General features: G+C 37.8%; 2 protein-coding genes across 5 annotated transcripts in view; both read left to right on the top strand.

Annotated features, from left to right (window-relative positions):
* rnf145a (ring finger protein 145a) overlaps positions 1–3,557 on the top strand; it is a 36,465-nt gene extending 32,908 nt beyond the window's left edge. For both annotated transcript variants that reach the window (XM_082177685.1, XM_082177684.1), the window contains exon 11: positions 2,162–3,557. In XM_082177685.1, coding sequence (XP_082033811.1) covers positions 2,162–2,473 — 312 coding nt within the window. In that variant the 3' untranslated portion in view covers positions 2,474–3,557. The remainder of the gene's footprint in view (positions 1–2,161) is intronic.
* Positions 3,558–8,886: 5,329 nt separating this feature from the next.
* Positions 8,887–19,235, top strand: part of ebf1a (EBF transcription factor 1a) — a 132,033-nt gene continuing 121,684 nt past the window's right edge. For all 3 annotated transcript variants that reach the window (XM_082178554.1, XM_082178553.1, XM_082178552.1), the window contains exons 1-4: positions 8,887–9,588; positions 10,376–10,532; positions 11,326–11,389; positions 12,280–12,335. In XM_082178554.1, coding sequence (XP_082034680.1) covers positions 9,455–9,588; positions 10,376–10,532; positions 11,326–11,389; positions 12,280–12,335 — 411 coding nt within the window. In that variant the 5' untranslated portion in view covers positions 8,887–9,454. The remainder of the gene's footprint in view (positions 9,589–10,375; positions 10,533–11,325; positions 11,390–12,279; positions 12,336–19,235) is intronic.

The following is a 19,235-nucleotide window of genomic DNA, read 5'->3' as shown; positions in this document are numbered from 1 at the left end:
TTAGGGTGCATCGCTCTTGTTAATACAGTCCTCTAAGCAGGGGCGGCGCCAGATAATTTTTAACGCAGGTGCTAAGGGGGTGCTAGATCATTGACATGGGGAGCTGCGCAATTTTTTTATTATACTGTGTATATATATATATATTGCTATTTAGCAAAAAAGATTATCAGTATATTTTTTAGTGCTGTCAATTCAATTAATCGCGATTAATTATATATATATATATAAAGAATTTTGCATATTGACATTCATTGAACAACATTTCAGAATTTCAGTCAAGGGCAATATTATGCCATCAAAAAGCACCAGAGCACCGGGGAATCAGTATTCACCAAATTGGTGACAATGATCACTTACTATTAACAGTCTCAAACCAGGACAATGCGACGATAGTTGTGGTTGACGGAAAATGCATCAATGATGCGCTGAACATCCAGAGCCTTCGCTATTCGTGTATTGATGGCCAAAAGTGCCAAGTCGCTGTTTCGGGCATCCCCACAGTTGCTTCTCAGATACGTTTTCAAGCGTCGGAGATGGGAAAAAGATCTCTCACATGACACAGATGTCCCAGGAAGTGTCAGGGATATCAAGATGAGTTTGTGCAAGTCCATGAACGCATCTTTATATGGTTCCATAAGTTACAGCAATTCAGAAGTGTTTTTAATCGAGTGTTCTTGTTTTGTTTTTCTTTCAAGCAAACGCCGTTCTTGGTGCATCTCTGTTTAAATTTTCTTTAGTGATGCCATAAAACTGTGCCATGGGCAATAGACACTTCTTGTCTAAGAATCACTTGTGTTATGGGCTGAGAGCGGAGACCCCCATCATCACATCGTCGGCATCTTTAGAGAAGCGTCTCGTCAATTCACTGACCAGTCTGTCAACAACTTGATAAAAGCCAAAAACTTGGCTTTGTTGTCGGGCATCTCTCCTTTGTGGTGGTATGCTCCCCGATGCTAGGCCAACCTTGGCACACAGTTCATTTGTATGGTTTTGTATATCGCTCCAATATTCCTCGGAACGTTTTTCAGATAGTGCTGTGACGACAGATTGGATCAGATCACTTGCTGATGAGATGTCCAGATTGGGTGACTGCAGCTGGTCTGAAGCAAATTTGGTGATCTGTAAAATGTCCTCAAATAAAATGAGGCGCAAAACAAATTGTTGGTCGATAAGCCCCTGCATTGCCCTGGCATCTGTTTTTCGCCTCGTATTTGTTTGCACTCGAACATCCTGCAAAGTGGCCAGAATGCCAGGGAGTGATTTAAAAAAAAAAAAAAAATGTATTGCCCACAATGCAGAGTGCTGACATGCCCAACGTGTTTCACTAAGTTTCTTCAACTCGACTGGCTGTTCAGATGGTTCAAGCTCCTTCTGTTTTTTTTCTTGAAAATGTCATGGACCACTGAACCAGAAAAAAAAAATTTGTAGAGCATTTGTACAATCTCGAAAAACTCAGCAGCAGGCTGGATATTTCGTACACAGTTCACTAGCACATAGTCTATGTGCATGACAGTGCCGATATAATGCGCGAGGCACCTCTTTCACCCCGTTGTTACACCCCGACATCACCGCAGCTCCATCATAGATCTGGCCAATGCAGGCATTGACATCTTCTTTTAATACACTGTACTGACTAAAGCAATAAGCCTTGTGAAGCCGTGCTTTACAATGAATTTAGAACAGCTAAGGGCCGTTGTTAGGCACGATGTGGAAAAATAGGATATAATGTGATGATACTTATACTAATAATAATAATAATAGAATTTTCCATTATTATAAAAATAATAGTGATGATAAGAATAAATAATAATGATTATAATTTGTTTTAATATATATCTCAAAATGAATATACATTTTTCATATTGTACATTATAATATTGCTATTTAACAAAAATTATTATCAGTATATTTTTTAGTGCTGTCAATTCAATTAATCGCTCTATATATATATATATATATATATATATATATATATATATATATATATATACATACACACAGACATCTATTTATACACATATACTATGAAATGAATACATTTTATAATATATACACACACATAGCCTATATAATGTAAACAAACTTTAATATTAGATGCGATTAATCAATTTGGCAGCACAATTTTTTTTTAAGATCTAACCTTTTCTGTTCTTGAATCTAGGACATGACGTCAGCTGTGATCACCCCCTGCAGTCACCTCTTCCATGCCGGCTGCTTGAAGAAGTGGTTGTATGTGCAGGAGACCTGCCCTCTTTGCCACAACCAGCTGAAAGGCTCATCACAGTCCGCCTCTTCCACACAGGACGCCCCACCACAAGAGACCCTGGATCTGGATCCTCCACAGCATCTAGAGTCAGATTCAAGCCTCCAGGTTCCCCAGCAAGACGACTCCACTCACGCCCCAGCGTCAGACCTTGCAGCTGGGCTAAAAGAAGACGATGCCTCTCCTGCCTGCTCCTCCTCCCAGTCCTAAACCTGCCTCGAGCCAAACCTAACTCACACACTGCTGGCCTAAAGACTTGTGTTGCAGCAGAATGTCCGATGGGAAACTTGTCGGCTTTCTGTGACGGTTACGCACACTGAATGCTCCTTGGACACCTATACAATCAAAACCCCTCTACAGTCCCCCTCTCATCCAAACGGTCACAGAATCCAGAGGTGAAAAGAATCATTTCACCCCTCACACATCTGGATCTTCCCAAACACCAGCTCTTCCCCACCCTTTATTATGAAACTACAATCTCCAGCAAACACCAACCTGAATGTGATCATGTGACCCTTGAATATAGGGCTGTGATGCTCTGTTGGCACTAGCATGCTCTCAGCATCCGATAGCAGTAGCCCGTCTCTTTTCTGTTCTCTATTTGTTTTCTTGAGAGAGAAAAAAATATATAAATATACAGTATATGCCACTGCATTTGCACTAATGTAACATAAAGCAATCCTCCAAAGTTTGTCTTGTCTGATACCAAATATTTTGGTGTGTATGCATTGGATCAAGTTATATATGAAATATATACCCATGTACACATATATATGTGGTAGAGTTTTGATATGAAAAAGTACAGTGTTAAACAGCACCGAGTGTCATGAAGCGGCCTCAGGCTCATATGATCGCTACGCCTCTAGTGGTGATAGTGGGAAGTGCCTTTGGCTGTGGATCAGCACTGGGGACGGTTTTAGAGTCAAATTCATTCTCGACAGTATTTGGCATTTAGCGCATTTGTGAACATGAATACATTAGAAAATGTATGAGCACACTTTGCGAATGCCGTTTAAGTTAATATGTTTAATATAGCTCGTTAAATGAATGACATTTGGCTTTAAATCTGTTTATGTGGAACACCACAGTTTTTAAATCTGTTACAGATATTTTTTTTCTTTTAAAAATCTAATCTGAATGAGAATGGAAAGTATATTCGTATACAGCATAAACGTGGAATGATGTTATGTGAAAGCTATACTTTTGTTTGAATTGCAGCTGAATTCTGTAAAATATGCCTGAAGTCTGAACGTGAACTTGAATGTCAGAATAAATCCAACCCTAATGTATGAAACATTTGTTCTGGCTTTCTTTCACTGTGCCTTTCTGAGCTGTAAAAAGACGTTCACCTTGATTTTGCCAAGCAAGACATGTTCCTGGATCAATATATTTTGTTGATCCTTGAACATCATTTCTGTCTGAAAAAGTAGTGTTAACCCTATCCCTAAACCTATCCCTTCCCTTAACTTCTCCCTAAAAATCAGAGGGAAATGATATGGGAATAAGAATTGTGCAGAAGCCCCTAACCCTTGTTGTAAGACTATAAACTTGACATAAACTGTAAACTTGTCCCTCAAATCTGATTGGTTGATTGGAATGTTGTTCAGGATCAACATCTTTGTTGATCCTGGAACATACTTGGTGATGGTGATGATGATGATGATAATTTATTGATTGATACTTATGATGTTTAATGTTACCTTTAGCAAATCTTTTGAAAAACACATGAATATCCATTTTCATAATTTACAAAAAAAAAAATTGTGATGCCTAAATTGACTCAGGATTTGTAGTGTTTCGTTTAGAAATAGCCATAACATGACTAACAGCTTCATATATTATTTTGACCACTTCTTTTTTTCTTTTTTTTTTTGATACGTAAGCTTTGATCACCTGATTGTATAAAAAAAGCTGTTACATATATTTTTTCATTTAAAAAGCAAATCTATATGAAATTGGTGAGAATAATAGGCCATAATTAGTAGCATTCTCAATTTATCCTCCTTTGCTTTTATTCTGCATGGAAATTATGTTTTGTTTCAATTGCAGCTGAATTCAGTAAAATATGCCTGAAGCCTGAATGTGAACCGGAATGTCCGAATAAATCCAAACCTAACGTATGAAACATTTGTCCTGGCTTTCTTTCTCAGGGCCTGTCTGAAGTGTAATAAGTCCTACAGGGCTCTTAAACCCACCTGTGATGAATCAAACAGACCCACACCTGAGTACTGAGGTAATGTCAGACTGCGGAAACCATCAAAACATCTGATGAAGAGACACAGACAGGATATGCACTCATTTCCTGACCACTCACAATCTTTCAGAGGTCGGAAGACTTGTTGTCTTTTCCCCCCTTGTAGAGCTACTGTACAATCCTAATCTGTACAGTCGTCATAGTCATAACCAAAGGTGGACAGTAACAAAGTACATTTACTTGAGTACTGTATAAGTACATTTTTTGAGTATTTGTACTTAACTTGAGTATTATTCTTTTTTTGGAAACTTTTTACTTTAACTTCACTACATTTGAAAGACAAATATCGGACTTTTTACATTTCTGTGAAGTAGAAAGTAGTAACGTCAGTCAGGATCATTTTGGTTGCATTTTGGTTGGAAATGAAAGTCGGGTTGACGTCAGAAAGCCAAAAAACTTTAAATAGGGCACTATTTGAGGGAACAGCCATCTGGGTGTCCGAAACCATTGTGGACGTTATTGAGTGCACTTATTCAATCTCACATTCAATCCCACTACTGGAACTGTGTTCTAGAAATACATTTGATATTGATAAGAGGGTAGGCAGGCATAGATACATACTTGAAGTATTACATACAACAATGCAACAATAATAAAACAATGCATTGACATTTACTTTTTACTTTTGATACTTAAGTGCTTTTAAGAACGAGTACTTCTGTACTTTTACTTAAGTAAAAATCGGTCTTTACAACTTTCACTTGTAACGGAGTAATATTTGACCAGTAGTAGGCCTATCTGTACTTTCACTCAAGTAAGGAAGTTGTGTACTTTGTCCACCTCTGGTCATTGCTGTTCTTTTGCTGTAACTCTTTAACTGTAGCTTTATTAAATGCATTTGGAAATGCGTCAGTAAGAGTTTGAAGTGATGGCATACACACATGTAACTGCAGTGTGAGGTGTCTAGTGCAGGCAGATGAGAGCGTTTATCCGCTTTTCCTGTGTGAGCACTTTAACTCCCTTTAGCGTGAGGAGTAGGAAGGGAGAATGGAGGAAACATTAGCAAATCAAAGAGCGCTACCCTTTAACCCGTCTCCATATTTCTGATCAAAGTTAGCCTTGAACTCTGACCTTTGTGTATAATGGAGAAAAAAAGTAAAAAAAAAAAAAAAAATACATGTGAAAAGCAGGAACAAAGCACTCGGTCATTTTGGAAAGGCCAGATATTCCCTAGGTACTTTTTCTCACGGAACAAGAATATAAATTATGTTGTCTTCACGGGTCCACACCAGTGTGAGTTTCTCATCCTCTCGTTTTGGTTTGTGTGTGTGTGTGTGGCCTGGTAAACCCTACGATATGGGGACAAAATGTCCCCACAAAGATGGCAGTATCCAAAATCCTTGTGGGACATTTTTTGTCATTCAGCAGGAAAGCCATGTTAAGGTCAAGTGTCACAAAGTATCTTTTTTTTCTCTCTCTCTCTTCAAACCTATATCTTGATAAGGATTTTGTTATGGGCTAATGTACATTTATTCAAAAGTAATCACAATTTAGGTATGTCTAATTAAATATCTGATACGTTAAAATTAAACGTTTAAATACGGTAAAATTACGTTTAAATCTGTTACTTTATGATTTTTTCATTCACCATTAAAAATAAAAAATAAAAATGCAATAAAAATTATGAATAGTGACTGAGGCTCTCGATTCTGCCTCACGTCTCTTTTTGTGTTTCACTGAAGGAAGAAAGAAAGTCATACTGGTTTGGAATGACACGAGCGAGTAGTAAATAATTTTAGATTAATATCTTTACTTCACTCTTTTTTTTTTTTTTTTTTTAAACGTGTTTCCCCGTGTGGCCACAAGATGGCAATGTTGGGCTGTCAACGATTAATCGCGCGCCTCCTGTGTCCGATCCTCTGTGAAGTCCGAAACTCTGGAATCGATTTATTTTATTTTCCACAAACCAAAAATTGTTTTTGTCGTTATTATATATACAAAATACACACATTTTAGTCATAATCACCACCAACTGAGACTCTTATTTGTCAATTAGTCTAAATGGCATAGGCCTAATGTTGAGCTGAGATGGATCACAACAAGGTAGGCTAATCGATAGGTAATCAAAGGTAATAGGTAATCCTAACTATTTCATATAAATTTTACATTAATGAACAAAATTATTATCGAGCTGCTTTCTTGCACTCTGACCTTGACGCGAAAAAAGCCTATATAGCCTAGTTTTTTTTCTTTTCTTTTTTCTTTTCTTTTTTTTTAAGTTGTAGCCCACTGATTTAGGCAACTCAAAACTGACAGAGTTCACAGGCTTTTATTTTTATTTATTTTCCCCCAAAAAAATATGTTGACGTAACAAGAACTTTGTTTTACATTATGATTTATTTTATGGTTATTGAATTCAATTAGGCTACATGGTTAGGCTATCAACGACAGCGTGATTTATGTGGACATCTGTTTTTTTTTTTTTTTTATCAAATCGAAGTTGTCGCTGTCAGTAATAGAATTAGTTAATCCTATATTAGCCTATGTAAAAGTTAATTTGAGCATTTTTATACGATTAGTATAATAAATATGGGCACACGTTAAAAAAGAGTGTAGGCTGCATTGATTTTTTTCCCAAGCATTCACACATACATACGCTATAGCCTAGCCTATATTTAAGTGATGCATAAAATGTTTTTTGATAGACTAAATAACAGGTCTGTTTCTTATTTGGACATATACGGTCCAAAATACACCGTTTCTACCGGGACTCCTTGTGTAGTTTGTGCCACTTTAAACTGCAGTGTGGGAATATAAATACAGATATTCCCTTCTGCCGGACCAGCACTGGATTGGACGGACTCTGTTATATTTCCTCCGTCCTCTGTGGAGGATTTCATTTAGCCTATAAGTTGAAGTTCTATTCAGTCTCCATTTCCAACACGCACATGCTCATTTTTGAACATAAGAGGCTAAAGCTTTATAGTTGCATTCTAAGTAGCCTATACAGTTATAAACACTGTTGTGTGAACAATGAAAAACACAACGTGCTTTTAAAGGATTCTGCGCTCCCAGCATTTAGGCTACTTTTATATAGGCTAGTATTTGTCGTTTTATTTATCTGAGAAAGCAGATGTTAAATTGTTTGCGTCTTTCCAGTTTTGTTTGATGCTTTTATATGTCTACTGTCTGAACAGATGTTTTATGGATTATAATAACTATAGGCTACATGACTTCTGTATCTGCAATGACGTTTTTTTCATAGTAGGTTGCATGCGTTTCATAGTAGCCTACATTGCATGCGTCAATCTTATTTTTTTTTTTGTAGTAGGCCTAAATAATTTTGTCATGCTAGTAATAATTGTATTATTTATTTTTAGTTGATAACAATTGATCTGCTGAAATTATGAAAAAGACAAATCTTTAATAATTATGACACTAATTATTCATCACCTTACATTATTTGTCAAGCATATCACATGGGATGTCTCTCATACATACATTTAATAAAAACTCTGGTCTCATTATTTCGATGACAGGTGATCTCTGTTTACTTCATGGTATTGATTAATTTTATTTGACAAACGTGTTTTAAATAAAACAATACACTAATATGACTGTGGTTCCTTGCGGTTGTTTCGCTAACCACAAAAGTTAGATTACAAAAGTTAGTAAGAGTTTATTATTTATTATTTTACCTGGATGTAAAGATGCTGACGAACAGAAAAAACAGTTTTCCTAGCAGGTAACCATGGCAACAGTAGGTGGCTTGAGCACTTTGCTTCAGGACAATTATCGGTAAATAAACAAAATAAATAAACAAGCAATAGTATTATTGATCACTTTATTTAGACCTACATTCACATTTCTCAAAAACAAAACAAAAAAACAACAAACAAAAAAACGTGTGTTTTGTTTAAAAAGTCTTTATGATAGATAGGGGCGCCAAAAGACTCGTACAGCGCGCGAGACAAACCTCAACAGACTGCGCCCCGAAATTTCCTGGAGAAATTCCTTTTAAAGTCCAACCCTTGAAAGAAAGTTATTGAACAATCCACACACTAGCTCATCCCTAAACTATTTAAACAAACTCACTGTGCTGTTTCTGAAATAATAATAATAAAATATATATATAAAAAAAGAACTCAGCGTTCATGTGAACTGCATCAAATAGGCTTCAATCGCGCGCTCCGGTAGGCAGTTACCCTCGTGACATTAACTCGCGGCGCGCGCATAACTTCTTTCTGGGTTTCGCTCTAAACGCGCTGCTCGCTAAGTGGGCAGGGCGAGCTGTGATATCTAATTAGGCGACGGGCTTCGTGGTTGGATGGACAGCTAATGGTAGTTCGGCTTTACTTATGTTTGGGGGGCGGCCCTGTGTGCTCAGTCACTCCCTCCTCCTCCTCCTCATCCTCCTCCTCCCTTTGGGGTTAGTTTGCTTGTGTTTAGTTCCCAGAGACAGTCAAATCGGATTCCTTTGGGAAAGGACACAAATCACTCCCGTTTGAACAAGGGGAACAGCGAGGGAGCTGTCTTCACAAGGGTCCACCTCTCCTGCTTGATTTCATATTGCTCATTCATGTGATTTGATCAGAGAATACTCTTTGTGGAGAAAGACAGGAAGGAGAAAATAAAGAGAGAGAGAAAAAAAGTCTCTGGATGATGACATTTGATCTAACCCTCAGCGAAGCCCGTTCTTGATCCTATTGTTTCTTAAAGTGACATTAGACTTTTTGCGCACGCTAGACCAAAGGGACCTCCAAGTCTAATCTTACAGTTTTTGTTTGTTTGTTTATTGTTGCATGGTGTTCCCAAACCTGGATGTTGACATCTCGCGTTTCTTTTGGCACGTCGCTCTATTTTGTGTTTCAGAGAGGAAGCGCTAATAGAGACAAACGCGGTGACACCTGCTCACCCATACACTTCTCCTTGTCTTGTTTAACGGAGCGATCAAAAGAAGCCAACGCCGACTGAGACGGTGACAGGAGTCTGTTTTCATGTTCGGGATTCAAGACAGCATTCAAAGGAGCGGGAGTAGTATGAAAGAGGAGCCCATCGGTGCCGGGATGAACGCTGTCCGGACATGGATGCAGGGCGCCGGAGTGCTGGATGCGAACACAGCCGCTCAGAGGTAAGCCGGCGGCGCTACGGGAACAACCACGCAGACGGAATATTGTGCGCTTATCATCTTGGGACGACACAAAACGGTCATGTAGCCTATATCATCCTAATCAGTGCGCGATATCTGCATATTAATAACCAGGTGACAAAGAGATTGATTTATTGCTGCGATAAGTTTCGGATAGCATCCTCTCCGGCGTGCTGTCGACACCAACAGATGAAATGCTTGGTTTGCAAGTCACATTAAAACCGTTTTTTTTAATTATTTTTTAACATTATTATTTCTAACGTTAAAATAGCCACAAACGTTTGCTTTTAAACGACTTCGCCAACAAGTTATGCATTGATTCTGTGGCTTCAAATACTGAATTTGAAAAGAAAATCCAGACCAGTAGTTAGTCATGAACAGTTGAGCATAGTTGTTAGATCTAATTAGATTTATATTATTTAATTTTTTGATTTACCACAATTAAATCCAATATGTTAAGTATTTGTTGTTATATATAAAAAATATATATATATATAGCCTAACTGCTTCAGAAAAAAATCCTGCCAAAAATCTTAATGATACAAAAGACTAGACTATATTAATAGACTTCTAAATGTTTGTTTAAGCTATTTAAATTGTTAAAATTACATTTCAAGACTTTTGCGCTCCATTTTGGAAACTAAAACAAATACATTTTTAACCCTTTTTAGAAAAGTAGCCTATTATTAAATAATTACAAAGAGTGTTGTTTTTATATTTTTTATATATAGGCCTATATAAATATATAACTCTGTCTCTCTCTGTGCAGTGGAGTGGGTCTTGCTCGAGCTCACTTTGAGAAGCAGCCTCCTTCAAATCTTCGCAAATCCAACTTCTTCCACTTCGTTTTAGCGCTATACGACAGACAAGGACAACCCGTGGAAATTGAAAGAACTTCTTTTGTTGGATTTGTTGAAAAAGAAAAGGCAAGTGTAACGTTCTCTTGTGCAAATATTGGTTTTGCAAATTTGAATGAAAATGTCTGGTAAATTCTGATCATTTTTTTTAGGCTAACAGAGAAAATGTCACTTGATGCTGGCGTAAAGTTGAAATCTTTATTCTTGCATTACATTACTGATCTATCAGATCTCAGCTCGTAAACATCCTTTAATTATTATTTTTAATGATTATTTTTGTTTTTACATATTCATCCCTAATAATTTAAAAGGATCTCAGATTTTAGTTGTTGTTTTTTTTTCATTCAGTTTATGCATCTGAACACTTCTGTATATTTTGCAGAAAGTTACAGTGATAACCTAAGGTCATATAATACATTTTCCCTTTCAAAACACTAATAAAACAGATTTTTTTATTTTTTTATTGTGAAGGACCGTAGGCTATGTTTTGTTTAAATCAGTGAAAACATTTGGAAATAAAGTGATTGACTGCTGATTTCATTAAAAGATGTGGCTATTAATGCTTAGCCTACATTCAGTCACCTTGTCTATAGCCTACCACGGGTACATTGTTATTGATCATAATCACGTTGTAAAAATACACAAAACTTTATTTTTAAGAACGCTATTTGATTTTAAACGTGTTCTTACTCACTGAAAATGACGTACAGTTCAGATTTTGTTTCGGCTGACTACCCTAGCGTTTTTTTTTTTTTTTTTTTTGGCCTCCTGGTCTGCTGGGAAAAAGCCGGTCTGACTCACAGCGCTCGTCAGGAATAATCAAATGGGTTTTTCTTGCTAACCATCACATTTATTTTCGCAGGAATCTAGCGGAGAAAAGACAAACAATGGGATCCATTACAGATTGCAGCTTCTTTACAGCAACGGTAAGACGGAACGCATCATCTAAGATCCATTGAACTTTGCATAAACACATAAGGTAGTTATTTACTTCAGTATTTAAAAAATAAAAATAAAATAAAATAAAAAACAGCGAGAAGGGGTGACAATAAATAAATAATTCCCTAGCCTATGTAACTGGGTAAAACTGATTGAAAATAAATGTAATGTCCTAAAATAATAATAATAGGCTAATAATAATTGGCCTATACTGTCATAATAATTCGTATAATTGTTCAAACAAAAGATATTAAAATGCGCAGCAAAGTCGTTGCGTTTTAACTAGGCTATGAATATTATTGAAACACAAAACGATCACCATTAGTGCACTTTTCCGGTTACGCGTTTTCCAGAAATGTGCACTTCATTTTTGATGCAAGCTAATGGCCTGGCCATAATGAAAGTAGCCTACACTCTTTTCTGTCTACTAATGTGGCAAATTACAACAAGGCGTTTGCAAATTTGTTGCGCCAATTCCTCATGTTCCTAAACCTGTACCAGACATTTTGAACATACATTTTAATTAGTTGAAAATCATGTTTTCTGTGATTGTTATTTTGATTATTTCTATTTGACATTTTTATTAGTTTTATTTTACCACAGTTTTCTTGTTTATTTTTCTCTGTAAAAGCTAGTTTTATTTTAGTTTGGGTCTATGTCAGTTTGTTTGATCCAAAACCAATTTCATAATCTTTTAACACTGTCTGTAGACTATGTTGGGTTGGGTTGTCTAGACATTTGAAACATCTATGTTGTATTAAACCCATGTTATTGTGAATGGCAAATATATACCTGCCAGATTCATTTCTAATCCATGTGTGCGTGTGACCTGCATTGTACTGTGAGTTAAAGAGGAGTTATTTTCTCTCCTCTTCAGGCATCAGAACAGAACAGGACTTTTACGTACGCCTGATTGACTCCATGACCAAACAGGTAAGACATTATTTCCAAATCCCTACGGTCTGCTGGTGAATATTGTCAGATTTGCAGTGAGAGTGAACATGTGTGTGTGTGTGTGTGTGTGCCGTGCACCCTGGTGAGTTTGGGGTTACACTCTAGCATGCCTCAGGGGCACGAGGATCGGTTAGTGTCTAAATATGACATACTCTCTCTGGGACATCATTTAAGATGACTGAGCGTATGCATGTATTTATGTGCATACGTGTGACAGCGAGATTGATAGCTAGAGAGAGAAAGAAAGAAAGAGACTTTCAGATGTATTCATTGTCTGTCACAGGGGATTATCCAGTGGAGCATTTCAATGTTTAAACAGCATACTTCCAGTTTTTGAGTGTATGTGTGTGTGTGACTCTTATTCAAATGTGTTGTGGGAACAGATGTTTATTATGAACAGGCATGCATGAAGATTGTTATAGCTTGTCGTATTTACTGTGCAGGTTGTGAGCTTTAATCTTGGAGAATAACACACAGGGCAGCGAGAGTGACCTCACATTCTCATATGTGGCGCTCTTCTTTTTCACCCTAAAACAGAAACACCCTCTCCCTCTCTCTCGCTCGTCCCCTCACTTCCTCTCTCATGATCTCTGTCTATAAATGTTGTGTTAAAGACACTTTAGGGAAAGTGTATCCAACAACGCTAACAGCTGCAAGTCAAGAAGTGTGACAATAAATTTTAGTTCAAAGTTGCAGCATTGCAAACAAGAGAGAAAAAAATATTGAATGCATTTGTAATCAAATAAATATGCAAAGCTTGTAAGCTAATAACTAAAATAATTGTATTTCTCATAAGCTGTTTTGCCGTAGTCGTTTTGTATGACAAGTAATATGTGCGTATGTGTGTGACCCCAGGCAGGGTGAAGTGTGTATAGATACTAGGTAATTAGCAGGCGCTGTGACAGACGCTCCGAACACTTAGTAGGCTACATCATGTGATTTAAACATGCCAGCTCGATTACCCTGTTGTTCCACCCTGTTGCTGTATGTATGCTTATTGGGAAGCTGTAATGAAGTGGAGAAAGAGAGAAAATAAAACATCTTATCTGACGATTATTTTAATTTAGTCTAAAATTTGGTATAAAACATTTAGTGTTCTTTAAATTTTCTTAAAGTGTTCTTTTATAGTAATGTTTAATATTTATTTTACAATTATTATTTTTAAAAAAACTAAATTTTCACTTATATAGCCTACTGTTTTTCATGACCAAAAGCATGAATTTCTATTCAGAAATTCCTACTACAAAATCCCTGGATATTACATTTGGCGCTAACAGTTCTGCAGCTCCCATTTCTGTATTGTGTGATTTGTTTGTGGTTTTTAATTTCCTTTTGCATAAATGTTTATGTGCGGGAAGCTAGGTGCTGTTACTGATGCTAGTTCTTGCCCGCTCTCTGCTGAGCGGTTTGGCCGGCGTGTAGCGGGACAGATTTATGTGTGTGGGTGAAAGGCAGGAGCGTTGTGCTGAGGGAGAGAGACTGTTCTCTGACACCCCTGAGGTAAATACAGTGGCCAATGGGACTGGCCCCGGCTCAGCCTTTCACTGAGTGTCTCAATAAAAAGCCGTTTATCTCCCCAGGGTTGTCTCCCACGTTCACATATATTACCGACTGATTTATTGGCTATTTCTGTGGCAAACAGCCCTGCCATACCTGTTAATGATGTGGTGCCACTGAGTGAACGAGAAAGAGAGATAGTGTGTGTGAAAGAGAGTTTGGCAGCCTAGTCAACATGCTAGCTGAATATACTGTTACTTTACAAAAAGTTATCAGATGGTATAACAAGGTACCATGGTATTTACATAAAAAAATTTTGCTAAATGTTTTACCTTTAGGGTTACATTAGCTTGTCTCTGCAGCAGTACACGTACATGGACAACTTTGTACCTTATTTACCCTAAAAGGTTACATATTATTACTTGTATTATAAATGTTGTCCCCTTAAGGGTACTGCCCCAGTGAAAGGTGCAATTTTTGCACTTAATGACAATTTAATGACAGTATTACCATGGTATCAAGTCCAAAAAATGTGGTAAATACAATTTGTTAGGGTACAACTCAGGTCTTTCAGCAACAAAAGACTCTTTCACTACATTTCCCAGAATCCTTTTCTCAAATGCTCCTATATTTACATTCAATTCCTCTTTTAAAGTATGGTCACGTTTACCGTTGTTTGGCAAATGTTTGTGTGTGACTGTCACACTTTGGCTGAGCGTGGTGAGGCAGGACGCGAAGACGAAGATAAAAGTTTATTGACAGAACGATAACTTCACCTAACTGGACTGAAGCATTAACAAGAACCGACAAGTGAAAACTATAACACAATATACTAATTGTAAAGAAAGATGATTGGATTAACACAGGTGAAAAAAACGAGGGAACTGATGAGTAACCATAGAAACAAACTAGAACACAAAGAGTATTCTAGGATACAAACAAATGGCGGGAAACTGAGAACAAAGGAGACTGAAGGATACAAACTTAAAGTCCATGCGGGTGAAACTAAGGATAATCGTGACAGTGACGTCCAGTCGTTTCAATAGGATTCAATGTGTTCTGGATTTTTGTGTGGGGGCGAAAAATGTACTAAGGCAGATTTCGCAACAGGTTCGAGTTGGTCACGCAGATCTGCTGTGTTGACCAATAGAAAGCTGAATGTGTGTTTCACAGCTACATTATTTACAATACAAAAGGACCTTTTGTTGCACACGAAATTTCCTGAAAAAATGTGTAACCACATATTTATTCGTGTCAAAGACAAACTTGCGCAAGGCCTTTTGACTGGCTCCTCTTCAGATTTCGGATCTTGTTGTCATTTGACTGTGGCGTTTTTTTTGTTTTTTTCTCTCATCCATGTCAGCTTGAAACGCGGCTTAAGTTATGATGGAGTGTTAGCTGGTATTTAAATGCCTTTTGAAAAACCTGGTCCAAAACCACTCTGCGGTGAGCAGTCAGCCTACATATGCCGAGGAGTGCTCGCAATGTGTTTAAGATTTCCCATTAAAGCCCCATAACTCTGTACAGAGAGGCTATACAGAGCGCCTCTCCACTCAGCATGTGCTGGCTTTGGCAGTGTCGGACGGGAGGGCTGATGAGCAGGTTTATAGAGCTGTTCAACACACACTTCTCTTTAGCACTTAGCAAGGCAGTGAAGTCCAGTCGTCTGACCACACAGTTAGCTAGTGAGAGCTTCTGTACACACACACAGCTATTAGAGACAATCAAACAATCCGGGCTAGAGCTGCAAGGATCAAGTTTGCTTCAAAATATAGAAACGGTACACGCTAAGCATGAAAACAGACACAATCAGTGCCCTTTTTATGCTCACGCTCACAGTAAACACACATTCGCTCTCTCGGTTTGCCTGTGGGAACGGTTGGAGCGGGCGAGGAGAGATGGAGCGGGTGTCGAGCTGACAGGCCGTATCTGTGATCAACGCATGAGCTCGTGACAGATCTGATGAAGACAATGCAGTAAAAGACTCTCTCTCTCTCGCTCTTTATCCTTCCATCCAACTGTTTCCCTCAACAGCTGAAGCACAGAACAAAAGCGAATCACATACGCGGGCTTAATGCGCACACACACTGCGCTGACACGCTAGCGTGATGGTAACAAAGAGGGAAATGTGTTTTCATGTATTTACAGTGAATTGTTTACATGCCTCAGATGCGGCTGTCAGTTCAAGGCTGCACTGCCGGCTCTCAAACGAGATTTGAGGAGCAGTTTGTGCAATATAAAATATGCATTAAAAGCAGCATCAGGGCCTAATGAAAGCTTCACACACACCTCGGCGCACCGCGCCATGCATGTTTCATGCGCTTCACGGCCCTCCTTAAGGAGAGCTTTGTTCAGAAAAGTGCTGGGCTGGAACCGGTGGGCAACTCAGAGCTGTAGCCTGTTGCTGTGTGTGTGTTTTTTAGAGCTAAGCTTCGGGCAGATTCCTAAATAAATTTGCACGGGAGAGAGGAAGGTCTCGGCCGTTCTTTCGCTTTGGTGCTGCTTGTGAGCGTATTTTTCCTGTTAATTGCGAAATAGGGTGTGTTTACATGCCAGAAACACTTTTCCAAAGTATACGACATGCAACAAAGTGACACAAATCTCCTATATTAGATATTTCCTGTAATCAGTAGCTGTTTGGAGATTCTGATGATGTCAGATGTGAATGGCCGCTCTGTGCCAGGCCACATAAAGGCTTAATGCTACTCATTTGCAAATATTTACACACACAAGTTTTGAGGGCCTAAAGATCCCAGTGATTAAGTCTGCTCATCTACATTGAAAATGTGTGTGTGCTTGTGTGAAATTTGTAGCAATTTGTAGCATTCAAAGCTACTATAGACCATGACCTTAAGGACTTTTTTGTTGCAACTTGGTGATGAAAAGTGAGGATTTGGGTAAAATAGGAAGTCTGCCCCACAAAGGCAAAACACAGTAAATACAACCGAAAAATTATAGTCTAAGACAGAGGTTTTCAAGTTTTGGTTCCCATGAACCCTCAATATAATTTCTAAACTTATTTATATGCATAAAGGCACATTAAAAAACAAACAAACAAAAAAAAAACATGATATGAAGACAACATTATTGCTTGTAAAAATTAATTAATAATAGTTTTTTTTATTATTACTGTACCGAATGATCTGCAAAATATGTACTTTAAGCATTTTATTAAAATATGTAAATTATATTTGATAGTGAATGATTTATATTCTACATACCCATAGAGTAATGTTTGATGTAACTTAATTTTTAAAAATAAAAAAACAGTCCTAAAAATACATTTTGTATATATATATAAAACCCCTAGTGCAAGAAATTTCAGTCTGAACTTAACATAGACAAAATCTGTTTTTTAACTGTTTTTTTTAAGCACGATAGGTGTGACGTCAGGGGCTATCTTGAATCCAGAGGACTATGCACTACCATTGTTGTGTTTGCCTCTGAGGAGAAATTGACAAACTGTTTTCAGACTTTTTCCAGGCACTTATGTACTGTTCTCTGCATGGAGTTATTCTGAGTCTGTTTGCAGGGGCTTTGTGTGATAAATAGCCGGTCTTATATATGAAATGAATGTGTGGAGGTGTAGAGGACGTCTTTGTGTGGCCTGAACTGCTCTCTCTGCCTCCCTCTTTCTCTCAGAAAGCCTGCGGGGTCGAGGCTCTAGGCTCAGACAGTGATGCATGCTTGCTCGCTTTTAGAGGACCTTGACCCTCATTTCCGCAATGTGAAACCTTACAAACAAATGTCCCCGGATCACCTATGTCCTCTAACCAAAGCAATGACAGGAAATAATAATAAAAAAATATATGAATATGGCTGAAACGATTAGTCGATCAAATTGTCGATAAATATTTTTGATGTTGGAAAGTGTCTTGATCTCATATAATTTTGCTCTATTTTAAGGGCCTGCGATAACGCGGTTTGACCAGGGAGGCGCTGTAGCGCGATACTGTAATGCAGCTCCCGGATGAAATCCGTTAGAAGAAAACACAGCTTTTCGGAGTGCAAACAAATCTGAACCAGTAGAGTTTGGGAAAGTTTGACATAACAAAAATTATAATAATAAGTAAAAAACAAAAATAAATAAAAGACAACTGTCATATGCTGGGCTGCCAACTCTCACGCATTCAGAAACTCACGTCAACACTGTTCTCACGCCACACGTTCATTTTCTCATGCAGTGAAAATACATCGCAGAGCAACGAGGACACTGACAACGCGTCGACAGACAAGACAGAACAGGTTACTTTATATATGAAACAAAGTATCAGCGTTTAAACTCTGTCAATTTTACTACGTGGTTTTGGCGCTTTTTAATGTCAAGTCAAGTTTATTTGTATAGCGCTTTTCACAATACAGATTGTATCAAAGCAGCTTCACAGTATTAAATTAAAATAATACTACAAAGTTTGTTTCAAGAGGAATTTATTGATTGATAAAAATTTAATTAAATATCCCCAAAATATCCCCAACTGAGCAAGCCAAAGGCAACAGTGGCAAGGAACCGAAAAACTCCATCAGTTAAGCTCCATCAGGTTAAGTGACCTAATGGTGTCCTAAAACTCCATAAGGTGACCTAATGGAGAAAAAAAACCTTGGGAGAACCCAGGCTCAGTCGGGGGCCAGTTCTCCTCTGGCATTTATGAGCTAGAGGCCGGATTGTAGTTTGAAGTTGAACTTCTTATATGAATGCCTGGCTGAAGAGATGCGACTTTAATCTAGTTTTAAACTGGGAGAGCGAGTCTGAGCAACGAACAGTATCAGGAAGACTATTCCAGAGTTTTGGAGCCAAATGTGAAAACGCTCTCCCTCCTTTGGTGGTTCTGGATATCCTAGGTATGACCAAAAGCCTTGAATTTAGTGATCTTAAAGAGCGCGATGGATTATAGGGCAATAGAAGATCTGTTAAATAGACTGGAGCTAAGCCGTTTAGGGCTTTATAAGTCAGTAGCAATACCTTATAATTAATACGGAGCTTCATAGGTAACCAATGCAGTGAAGATAAAATCGGTGTTATATGATCATATTTTCTTGACTCGTGTCGTGTGTCGTGACTCGTGAGATTGCTGTAGCACTTCAGTTCAAGTAGCTCGTGAACCGACCATCTCTTGCTCTTTACTACTAGTTATAGCACGAAATTAACTCGAATGAACGTCAGAAGGTATGTAGGAAGAATCTACAACTTAATGAAATCTATCATGTCTCAAGTGATAGCACAATCAATGTTTCAACTGCAGAAAGACGTCAATAAAACAGTTTGTAAACAAAATATCTTAACTTTATATTTAGCTACCCCAGGAAAACCATTCAATTACCATAAATTTGATAATCAGCTAGAATAATGATCTCGAGAGACCATAAACTCGATAATCAGCTAGA

This window comes from Leuciscus leuciscus, assembly GCF_965113295.1.
Source record: "Leuciscus leuciscus genome assembly, chromosome: 8".
Taxonomy (NCBI): domain Eukaryota; kingdom Metazoa; phylum Chordata; class Actinopteri; order Cypriniformes; family Leuciscidae; genus Leuciscus; species Leuciscus leuciscus.
The sequence above is the reverse complement of the archived record's forward strand: the minus strand, read 5'-3'. Positions and strand labels throughout refer to the sequence as shown.